Source organism: Coregonus lavaretus, assembly GCF_964263955.1.
Source record: "Coregonus lavaretus genome assembly, contig: HAP1_SCAFFOLD_698, whole genome shotgun sequence".
Classification (NCBI taxonomy): domain Eukaryota; kingdom Metazoa; phylum Chordata; class Actinopteri; order Salmoniformes; family Salmonidae; genus Coregonus; species Coregonus lavaretus.
In genome coordinates this window covers 151,565-164,064 of record NW_028162637.1, presented here as the reverse complement: position 1 = coordinate 164,064, position 12,500 = coordinate 151,565, and the positions used below count along the sequence as shown (strand labels likewise).

The following is a 12,500-nucleotide window of genomic DNA, read 5'->3' as shown; positions in this document are numbered from 1 at the left end:
TTCAGACCACCATGTACCCAACGTATAGAGGTACGCTATGTATTCAGACCACCATGTACCCAACGTATAGAGGTATGCTATGTATTCAGACCACCATGTACCCAACGTATAGAGGTACGCTATGTATTCAGACCACCGTGTACCCAACGTATAGAGGTACGCTATGTATTCAGACCACCATGTACCCAACGTATAGAGGTACGCTATGTATTCAGACCACCATGTACCCAACGTATAGAGGTACGCTATGTATTCAGACCACCAGGTACTGAATGGATGTATGTTATTTCAGTTCATCCTCTGCCTATGGTAGTAGGTATTTAGTTAGATGTAACTTTGTCTATTAGAGAACAACAACTGTGGAGGAAGTGGAGAGGGCACAGGGAGGAAGAGGAGAGGGCACAGGGAGGAAGAGGAGAGGGCACAGGGAGGAAGAGGAGAGGGCACAGGGAGGAAGAGGAGAGGGCACAGGGAGGAAGAGGAGAGGGCACAGGGAGGAAGAGGAGAGGGCACAGGGAGGAAGAGGAGAGGGCACAGGGAGGAAGAGGAGAGGGCACAGGGAGGAAGAGGAGAGGGCACAGGGAGGAAGAGGAGAGGGCACAGGGAGGAAGAGGAGAGGGCACAGGGAGGAAGAGGAGAGGGCACAGGGAGGAAGAGGAGAGGGCACAGGGAGGACTTCTATTGAAATGTAGGAATCATATTGATGGAGAGCACAGTCTTTTGATACAGCCTTACAAACAAACTGTACATGGCTCATCCCCTGGATATAGTCTATACATCAATACCTCATACCATTGGTACAGGCTTCTCTGGATATAGGCTGTACTTCAATAACTCATACCATTGGTACAGGGTTCTCTGGATATAGTCTGTACTTCAATACCTCATACCATTGGTGCAGGCTTCTCTGGATATAGGCTGTACTTCAATAACTCATACCATTGGTACAGGGTTCTCTGGATATAGTCTTTACTTCAATACCTCATACCATTGGTACAGGGTTCTCTGGATATAGTCTGTACTTCAATACCTCATACCATTGGTGCAGGCTTCTCTGGATATAGGCTGTACTTCAATAACTCATACCATTGGTACAGGGTTCTCTGGATATAGTCTTTACTTCAATAACTCATACCATTGGTACAGGGTGCCCAAATAGTTGTAAACAGTTTGATGTAAGAAAAACGGTACTAAACTAGGTTTGAGATGATAAATTATACCGAACGTATGGAGTTATTTGATGACTATAGCCAGGGGAACAGACAGGTACACTTGAATGTAAGCCAAGCTCACATGTACCTTTTTGGTAGTGAACAAGAGATGTGTACTGTATGCTGCAGTAGCAAGCTAATGGTAATGTTTGGTTGATTAAATGATGGTTATCGTCCCATTGAAGCAATACGCAGATAAGAAGACTAACGGTTTAGAGCTCTCTGATGACCTCCACCATGGGGCTCCTCCAGGTTCCATAGCGATCCTAGTTTAGCCCTAAACAGTCTGGAACTCTCTGATGACCTCCACCATGGGGCTCCTCCAGGTTCCATAGCGATCCTAGTTTAGCCCTAAACAGTCTGGAACTGTCTGATGACCTCCACCATGGGGCTCCTCCAGGTTCCATAGCGATCCTAGTTTAGCCCTAAACAGTCTGGAACTCTCTGATGACCTCCACCATGGGGCTCCTCCAGGTTCCATAGCGATCCTAGTTTAGCCCTAAACAGTCTGGAACTGTCTGATGACCTCCACCATGGGGCTCCTCCAGGTTCCATAGCGATCCTAGTTTAGCCCTAAACAGTCTGGAACTCTCTGATGACCTCCACCATGGGGCTCCTCCAGGTTCCATAGCGATCCTAGTTTAGCCCTAAACAGTCTGGAACTCTCTGATGACCTCCACCATGGGGCTCCTCCAGGTTCCATAGCGATCCTAGTTTAGCCCTAAACAGTCTGGAACTCTCTGATGACCTCCACCATGGGGCTCCTCCAGGTTCCATAGCGATCCTAGTTTAGCCCTAAACAGTCTGGAACTCTCTGATGACCTCCACCATGGGGCTCCTCCAGGTTCCATAGCGATCCTAGTTTAGCCCTAAACAGTCTGGAACTCTCTGATGACCTCCACCATGGGGCTCCTCCAGGTTCCATAGCGATCCTAGTTTAGCCCTAAACAGTCTGGAACTCTCTGATGACCTCCACCATGGGGCTCCTCCAGGTTCCATAGCGATCCTAGTTTAGCCCTAAACAGTCTGGAACTCTCTGATGACCTCCACCATGGGGCTCCTCCAGGTTCCATAGCGATCCTAGTTTAGCCCTAAACAGTCTGGAACTCTCTGATGACCTCCACCATGGGGCTCCTCCAGGTTCCATAGCGATCCTAGTTTAGCCCTAAACAGTCTGGAACTCTCTGATGACCTCCACCATGGGGCTCCTCCAGGTTCCATAGCGATCCTAGTTTAGCCCTAAACAGTCTGGAACTCTCTGATGACCTCCTCCCTGATCTGTCTATTGAGACAAACAGTCGTGATCCTATCCATTATCCAATGAAGTGGACTGTTTGTTCGGCATAGCGTGCATAGGCCCAGGCATCACCATGACTTTCCCTGCCTGCACGGTCTCTGACTGCATGAGATCCTGAGCCAGACCTTTCCCCTCTGCCTCCTCTTCTCTAGGTGGTGCAGTACTTGGCTGGCTGTGGTCTCCAGAGCTGTAACATGCTAGTGTCTAAAGGATACCCTGACATTGGCTGGAACCCTGTAGAAGGAGAGCGATACCTCGACTTCCTCCGCTTTGCAGTGTTTTGCAATGGTATGTGTGCATTTAATACCTATGGCAATTGCCAATAATCCTTCACTACATTATAAAATTTGACTGTGGTTGGTAGGAGGTCTTGCTCCATCCATGGAAATGTAGTAGCAATTTACTAAATACTTCCATGGTTGAAGTATTGAAGTCCATCTTTACCTGTGGTCTCAGGTGAGAGGTATTGTAGTTATGAATGATGTCATCGTTTACCTGTCGTCCTATCAGGTGAGAGTGTGGAGGAGAATGCTAACGTGGTGGTGAGGCTGCTGATTCGTCGGCCGGAGTGCTTTGGCCCCGCCCTGCGCGGAGAGGGGGGGAATGGTCTACTGGCAGCCATGATGGAAGCCATCAAGATATCAGAGGACCCCTGTAGAGACGGACCCTCCCCTACCTCAGAGGCTAGCAGGACACTGTAGGTACCCCTGACATAGCAGGACACTGTAGGTACCCCTGACATAGCAGCACACTGTAGGTAGCCCTGACATAGCAGGACACTGTAGGTACCCCTGACATAGCAGGACACTGAAGGTACCCCTGACATAGCAGGACACTGTAGGTACCCCTGACATAGCAGGACACTGTAGGTACCCCTGACATAGCAGGACACTGTAGGTACCCCTGACATAGCAGGACACTGTAGGTACCCCTGACATAGCAGGACACTGAAGGTACCCCTGACATAGCAGGACACTGAAGGTACCCCTGACATAGCAGGACACTGTAGGTACCCCTGACATAGCAGGACACTGTAGGTACCCCTGACATAGCAGGACACTGTAGGTACCCCTGACATAGCAGGACACTGTAGGTACCCCTGACATAGCAGGACACTGTAGATACCCCTGACATAGCAGCACACTGTAGGTAACCCTGACATAGCAGGACACTGTAGATACCCCTGACATAGCAGGACACTGTAGGTACCCCTGACATAGCAGGACACTGTAGGTACCCCTGACATAGCAGGACACTGTAGATACCCCTGACATAGCAGCACACTGTAGGTAACCCTGACATAGCAGGACACTGTAGGTACCCCTGACATAGCAGGACACTGTAGGTACCCCTGACATAGCAGGACACTGTAGATACCCCTGACATAGCAGCACACTGTAGGTAACCCTGACATAGCAGGACACTGTAGGTACCCCTGACATAGCAGGACACTGTAGGTAGCCCTGACATAGCAGCACACTGTAGGTAACCCTGACATAGCAGGACACTGTAGATACCCCTGACATAGCAGCACACTGTAGGTAACCCTGACATAGCAGGAGACTGTAGGTACCCCTGACATAGCAGGACACTGAAGGTACCCCTGACATAGCAGGACACTGAAGGTACCCCTGACATAGCAGGACACTGTAGGTACCCCTGACATAGCAGGACACTGTAGGTACCCCTGACATAGCAGGACACTGTAGGTACCCCTGACATAGCAGGACACTGTAGGTACCCCTGACATAGCAGGACACTGAAGGTACCCCTGACATAGCAGGACACTGTAGGTACCCCTGACATAGCAGGACACTGTAGGTACCCCTGACATAGCAGGACACTGAAGGTACCCCTGACATAGCAGGACACTGTAGGTACCCCTGACATAGCAGGACACTGTAGGTATCCCTGACATAGCAGGACACTGTAGGTACCCCTGACATAGCAGGACACTGTAGGTACCCCTGACATAGCAGGACACTGTAGGTACCCCTGACATAGCAGCACACTGTAGGTACCCCTGACATAGCAGCACACTGTAGGTACCCCTGACATAGCAGGACACTGTAGGTACCCCTGACATAGCAGGACACTGTAGATACCCCTGACATAGCAGGACACTGAAGGTACCCCTGACATAGCAGGACACTGTAGCCCTGACATAGCAGGACACTGTAGGTACCCCTGACATAGCAGGACACTGTAGGTACCCCTGACATAGCAGGACACTGAAGGTACCCCTGTCATAGCAGCACACTGTAGGTACCCATGACATAGCAGGACACTGTAGGTACCCCTGACATAGCAGGACACTGTAGGTAACCCTGACATAGCAGGACACTGAAGGTACCCCTGACATAGCAGGACACTGTAGGTACCCCTGACATAGCAGGACACTGTAGGTACCCCTGACATAGCAGGACACTGTAGGTACCCCTGACATAGCAGGACACTGAAGGTACCCCTGACATAGCAGCACACTGTAGGTACCCCTGACATAGCAGCACACTGTAGGTACCCCTGACATAGCAGGACACTGTAGGTACCCCTGACATAGCAGGACACTGTAGGTACCCCTGACATAGCAGCACACTGTAGGTAACCCTGACATAGCAGGACACTGAAGGTACCCCTGACATAGCAGGACACTGTAGGTACCCCTGACATAGCAGGACACTGTAGGTAACCCTTACATAGCAGGACACTGTAGATACCCCTGACATAGCAGCACACTGTAGGTAACCCTGACATAGCAGGACACTGTAGGTACCCCTGACATAGCAGGACACTGTAGGTACCCCTGACATAGCAGGACACTGTAGGTACCCCTGACATAGCAGGACACTGTAGGTACCCCTGACATAGCAGCACACTGTAGGTACCCCTGACATAGCAGGACACTGTAGGTACCCCTGACATAGCAGGACACTGTAGGTACCCCTGACATAGCAGGACACTGTAGATACCCCTGACATAGCAGCACACTGTAGGTAACCCTGACATAGCAGGACACTGTAGGTACCCCTGACATAGCAGGACACTGAAGGTACCCCTGACATAGCAGGACACTGTAGCCCTGACATAGCAGGACACTGAAGGTACCCCTGGATTAGCAGGACACTGGTCTGCCTCTGTCATAGGAACCCATACAGTCTTGGAGCCCCAAGAGCCGATACCACGCCTCTACGCATATGGCCCTCCCCTCCCCTCAGAACTGTGCTCATACAGTCAAACTGTGTTAATGGTTGTGCTCAGGGACCTTGCAAGTCTCTCTCTCTCTCTCTCTCTCTCTCTCTCTCTCTCTCTCTCTCTCTCTCTCTCTCTCTCTCTCTCTCTCTCTCTCTCTCTCTCTCTCTCTCTCTCTCTCTCTCTCTCTCCCTCCCTCCCTCCCTCTGGACTCTCTCCCTCCTCCCCTTTGCCAAAGTATGTCCTCGTTACTCCTCAGTGTTCCTGTTCTGTCTGGCCATGCTACCAGGTGTTATATAAAAGTCCCTGAGATAGTTTGGTGTTAGATAGAACAACCTACTAGTGTCAGATAGACCCGTCTGCCCTACTATTATCAGACTCAGAAACATGTCCCCACCAAGGCACTAAGACATGTCCCCATCAAGGTACTAAGACATGTCCCCACCAAGGCACTAAGACATGTCCCCACCAAGGCACTAAGACATGTCCCCACCAAGGCACTAAGACATGTCCCTATCAAGGTACTAAGACATGTCCCCACCAAGGCACTAAGACATGTCCCCACCAAGGCACTAAGACATGTCCCTATCAAGGTACTAAGACACGTCCCCACCAAGGTACTAAGACACGTCCCCACCAAGGTACTAAGACATGTCCCCACCAAGGTACTAAGACATGTCCCCACCAAGGTACTAAGACATGTCCCCACCAAGGTACTAAGACATGTCCCCACCAAGGCACTAAGACATGTCCTCACCAAGGTACTAAGACACGTCCCCACCAAGGTACTAAGACACGTCCCTACCAAGGTACTAAGACACGTCCCTACCAAGGTACTAAGACACGTCCCCACCAAGCCACTAAGACATGTCCCCACCAAGGCACTAAGACATGTCCCCACCAAGGCACTAATACATGTCCCCACCAAGGCACTAAGACATGTCCCCACCAAGGTACTAAGACATGTCCCCACCAAGGCATGTCCCCACCAAGGTACTAAGACATGTCCCCACCAAGGTACTAAGAGGCCTTCCTTGGTGGGGACATGACCCTGCCTCTATTCAGTAACTATAGAGCTTGAAAAGTCAACAATATGCACTACATGACCAAAAGCAGGACACCTGCTTATTGAACATCTCATTCCAAAATCATGGGCATTAATATGAAGTTGGTCCCCCCTTTGCTGCTATAACAGCCTCCACTCTTCTGGGAAGGCTTTCCACTAGATGTTGGAACATTGCTGCGGGGACTTCCTTCCATTCAGCCACAAGAGCATTAGTGAGGTCGGGCACTGATGTTGGGCGATTAGGCCTGGCTCGCAGTCGACGTTCCAATTCATATCAAAGGTGTTCTATGAGGTTGAGGTCAGGGCTCTGTGCAGGCCAGTCATGTTCTTCCACACCGATCTCGAAAAACAATTTCTGTATGGACCTTGCTTTGTGCATGGGGGCATTGTCATGCTGAAACAGGAAAGGACCTTCCCCAAACTGTTACCACAAAGTTGGAAGCACAGAATTGTTTAGAATGTCACTTCACTGGAACTAAGGGGCCTAGCCCGAACCATGAAAAACAGCCCTCATGAAAAAAAAAAAAAGCATTCCTCATGAAGCTGGTTGAGAGAATGCCAAGAGTGTGCAAAGCTGTCATCAAGGCAAAGGGTGGCTACTTCGAAGAATCTCAAATACAAAATATATTTTGATTTGTTTAACACTTTGTTGGTTACTACATGATTCCATATGTATTATTTCATAGTTTGTACAATGTAGAAAATAGTAAAAATAAAGAAAAACCCTTGAATGATTAGGTGTGTCCAAACTTTTAACTGGTCCTGTATATATATGTGTGTGTGTGTGTGTGTGTGTGTGTGTGTGTGTGTGTGTGTGTGTGTGTGTGTGTGTGTGTCCACAGCAGTGAGGTGTTATTGGAGGATGAGGAGGATGACACGATCCACATGGGCAACGCTATTATGACCTTCTACGCAGCTCTCATAGACCTGCTGGGACGCTGCGCCCCTGAGATGCACGTGAGTCACACACACACACACACACACACACACACACACACACACACACACACACACACACACACACACACACACATAGACCTGCTGGGACGCTGCGCCCCTGAGATGCACGTGAGTCACACACACACACACACACACACACACACACACACACACACAGACCTGCTGGGACGCTGCGCCCCTGAGATGCACGTGAGTCACACACACACACACACACACACACACACACACACACACACACACACACACACACACACACACACACACACACACACAGACCTGCTGGGACGCTGCGCCCCTGAGATGCACGTGAGTCACAGATAGAGGGGGAGTCAATGCCTTAGACAGACAGACAGACAGACGGACGGACGGACGGACGGACGGGCAGACGGACATACGGAGGACAGACATACGGACGGACGGACAGACAGACGGGCAGACGGACATACGGAGGACAGACATACGGACGGACGGACAGACAGACGGGCAGACGGACATACGGAGGACAGACATACGGACGGACGGACAGACAGACGGGCAGACGGACATACGGAGGACAGACATACGGACGGACGGACAGACAGATTGACTAAAAGAAAGACAGACAATGACAGACAGACAGATTGACTAACAGACAGACAGATTGACTAACACAAAGATAGACAGATTGATTGACTGACAGACAGACAGACAGACAGATTGACTAACAGACAGACAGACAGACAGACAGACAGACAGACAGACCAAAGGGCAGGTGGTCTTATAGCCAATAGGGTACCATTTGAGACTGGGCCATTGTAAGAGCCAGTGCCATGCTAGAGAACAGAAAGTGAGTGAGGTCCAGACACATTTTAAGACACATCACATTTGGGATGCAGGCTGTCACTGAGTGGGAGTGTTTGTTGTGTTTTCCAGCTGATCCATGCTGGGAAGGGTGAGGCCATCAGGATAAGAGCCATCCTCCGTTCCCTGATCCCGATACAGGACCTGGAGGGAGTGATCAGCATCCCCTTTCCCATGCCCACTCTGGCCAAAGGTGGGTGGAAACTCTTCCCACTAAACCTCTCAGACATTGCAGGGGCGTAGATATTGCCCAAGATCCGTCTCTCAAAGGACCATTGTGACGTCACCCCAGCTGGAGCAGCAGGGAGTTTTGCACAGTGGGCCCTGAAAACCATACAATACTCTGTTAAACTGACCTAAAACCATACAATACTCTGTTAAACTGACCAAAAACCATACAATACTCTGTTAAACTGACCTAAAACCATACAATACTCTGTTAAACTGACCTAAAACCATACAATACTCTGTTAAACTGACCTAAAACCATACAATACTCTGTTAAACTGAACTAAAACCATACACTACTCTGTTAAACTGACCTAAAACCATACAATACTCTGTTAAACTGACCTAAAACCATACAATACTCTGTTAAACTGACCTAAAACCATACAATACTCTGTTAAACTGACCTAAAACCATACAATACTCTGTTAAACTGACCTAAAACCATACAATACTCTGTTAAACTGAACTAAAACCATACACTACTCTGTTAAACTGACCTAAAACCATACAATACTCTGTTAAACTGACCTAAAACCATACAATACTATGTTAAACTGACCTAAAACCATACAATACTCTGTTAAACTGACCTAAAACCATACAATACTCTGTTAAACTGACCTAAAACCATACAATACTCTGTTAAACTGACCTAAAACCATACAATACTCTGTTAAACTGACCTAAAACCATACAATACTCTGTTAAACTGACCTAAAACCATACACTACTCTGTTAAACTGACCTAAAACCATACAATACTCTGTTAAACTGACCTAAAACCATACAATACTCTGTTAAACTGACCTAAAACCATACAATACTCTGTTAAACTGAACTAAAATATAGTGTCGTGACGTGACTTTCTTTAATGTATGACTGTTATTTATTGAATCACCTAACTATGTTTAATTGTCACTCGATTAAATTAATAATGTAATAATTAACTCATTAGGAATTTGGGGCACCACGGAAGAAGTTGTTTAATGAGTTACCATCTCCAGAATTAAACTCTTAGAAGACATATATGTTATATATCGATAACAGTCACTTATTAAATAATTATCTCTTATCAGTCTCATTCTGAACGTCGCATAATCCTTGAACCTGCAAGAACCCTAACCTTATTGATGAATCAGCAATACACAAATTGGCTTAATTATTTATTTACTAACTAAATAAATAAAAACACAATACAAACACACATAAACACACACATATGTTATTGATTACTAACACAATACAATGAAAACAGGTCCCTAGTGGACTGGACTAACAATAGCATGAATGCTTGGGTAGAAGGAGGGTCATAGTGGATGGGAGAGACAGAGATTCAAACTATCGTGGTTACTTTGGAGACTACGCTCACAGTAATCATAATACTTATGCACCCTAATAACCGCTCATTCGGATTAGAAATGAAAGATGTATTTACGTGTAGCTGTCTTCGGTAGTTGAGTTGATGTTGTACGACTCTGGTTTGCCCACCAGAGATCCCAATGTCCTTGGTAGAGTTTCTGGTCGTAGTGGTGGTTAGAATGGATACTTCAGCGTACCCTGTAGTTCGTAGAGTTGATCTGTTAGAATAGATACCTCAGATGTACCAGCGGTTGTCGGAGAGGGATTGTCCTTCCCAACTCGTGTCTTTAGTGAAAGTTCTCTAGACGACTGTACATGCCAGCTGCAGACTGAGATGATAAGGTCTAGTACATTGTCTTCTTCTACACCTCGTGTAGAGGTTGAGAGTTTCAGAGTTTCTCCATTTCAAACGTGTGGACTAACGTCTCACGTCTTCTGGTCTTTCTGGTCTGACCATTTTGTAACGTGTAGCTTCAGCTTCACGCTTCCTGGTCTGGTAGAAATTCAACCATTTGCACAACATCCGACGTATATACCGTAATCTGATTGGTCTTCCTTTGGTAACGGAGTTGTAGTTTTAAACCATTTTGTAACGTTTAGCTCACGCTTCACGTCTGCTGGTCTGAGGTGAATTCCATCACGAGGGGTTATATACTTGATTAGAAAAGGGGGCGTGTCATCATGTTTGTGCTCATCTGGGCGTGGCCACTGACTGAGAACAAATCAATATGGAAAACAATCATCTCATCTTGAATGGTTCACTAAAGTATTATTATACTTAATCATTTGTTTTATACAACAATTAGATGCAAACCCCATAACTGGGAAGTGTAGCCCCCCCCCCCCCCCCAGAGATACAGTTATGTTGTTCCACCATCTTTAATGACATCACAACATAGCAACGAAGTCGACATGATTGTTCTTTAAGTCCCCACCGAACATTTCCCACATTCTTTGTGGTAGGAATATTGTTGCATTATCCACTTTTGGATGTTTAAGTTTTGGCGGGAAGAATCTCTGTGTTAACAAAGAGGTCCTTTCTCCCAATACTTCATGGCAAGGAAGAGAAAGTCTGCCCGGTATTTACGACCGGTCATAAAACTGGCCCCCCAGGAGAGGGGGGTGTTCAAACCTTTGCCTAGCCGGCATCTTTGATCCTCAGCCCACGAGGGCAAGTCATGACAATAGTCTGTCATCTGTATCCAGTCAATAGTTGAACCTGACTCTGGCCTGGCCTGTCTGTTATTCTATGTGTTTCCAGATGGGTCAGTGGTGGAGCCTGATATGTCAGCAGGGTTCTGTCCGGACCACAAGGCAGCCATGGTGCTGTTTCTGGACCGGGTCTACGGAATAGAGGACCAGAACTTCCTGCTTCATCTGCTGGAGGTGGGCTTCCTGCCTGACCTCAGGGCTGCTGCCTCGCTCGACACAGTGAGTATCTAACCCTAACCCTATAGACACAGTGAGTTGCTGTCTAGTCCTCCATGTTTCTGCTCCTCTGGTTGAGCCCCCTGCTGACCATAACCCTGTCCCTTTCTGCTCCTCTGGTTGAGCCCCTGCTGACCCTAACCCTGTCCCTGTCTAGTCCTCCATGTTTCTGCTCCTCTGGTTGAGCCCTCTGCTGCCCCTAACCCTGTCCCTGTCTAGTCCTCCATGTTTCTGCTCCCTGCTGACCCTAACCCTGTCCCTGTGTTGTCTCCATGTTTATCCTGCAGGCTGCTCTGAGCTCTACAGACATGGCCCTGGCCCTCAACAGGTACCTGTGTACAGCGGTTCTGCCCCTGCTCACTAAGTGTGCCCCACTGTTCGCTGGGACAGAGCCCTACGCCTCGCTCATAGACTCCCTACTTCACACCGTCTACCGTCTCTCCAAAGGATGCTGCCTCACCAAGGCACAGAGAGACGCCATCGAGGAGAGTCTGCTGGCCACCTGTGGGTAAGGAATGGGTTTGGGTTACTCTCTACTGATACATTTGACTGGCTACTTCTGGGTTAGGGATGGTTACATTGGTTACAACTGGAGGGACGGCAACACTATGTTACTGTCTGTCTTTCTTTCCGGCTACGGATGTAGGATCTTAATTTGATCATCCTGTTGCAGGAGAACTTTCCTGCAATGCAGGAAATTAAAAACTTGTAGTGTATTTGAGGTTTTAAAAGGCTTCTGAAGTTTGTAATTTCCACTTAGAAATGTCAGACTTGATTTTCCCTGTATCAACCCCTACAAAAAAAAAATGTCCATTCATTATAATCCACATAATAATTCACATGTCCTGTTGCTGCAGGATTATTTTCCTGCTGTAGCAAACTGGCTACATCAAATTAAGATCCTACATCTGTACGTGTG

At 47.9% G+C, this 12,500-nt stretch overlaps 1 protein-coding gene across 1 annotated transcript in view; it reads left to right on the top strand.

The window, feature by feature from the left end:
- The window catches only part of LOC311119080 (ryanodine receptor 2-like), a gene marked incomplete at its 3' end in the record, with an annotated part of 130,919 nt that overhangs the window by 110,168 nt on the left and 8,251 nt on the right, over nt 1-12,500 (top strand). The window contains exons 35-40 of the mRNA XM_084193829.1: nt 2,661-2,796; nt 3,019-3,205; nt 7,609-7,720; nt 8,636-8,756; nt 11,415-11,584; nt 11,869-12,089. Coding sequence (XP_084049955.1) covers nt 2,661-2,796; nt 3,019-3,205; nt 7,609-7,720; nt 8,636-8,756; nt 11,415-11,584; nt 11,869-12,089 — 947 coding nt within the window. The remainder of the gene's footprint in view (nt 1-2,660; nt 2,797-3,018; nt 3,206-7,608; nt 7,721-8,635; nt 8,757-11,414; nt 11,585-11,868; nt 12,090-12,500) is intronic.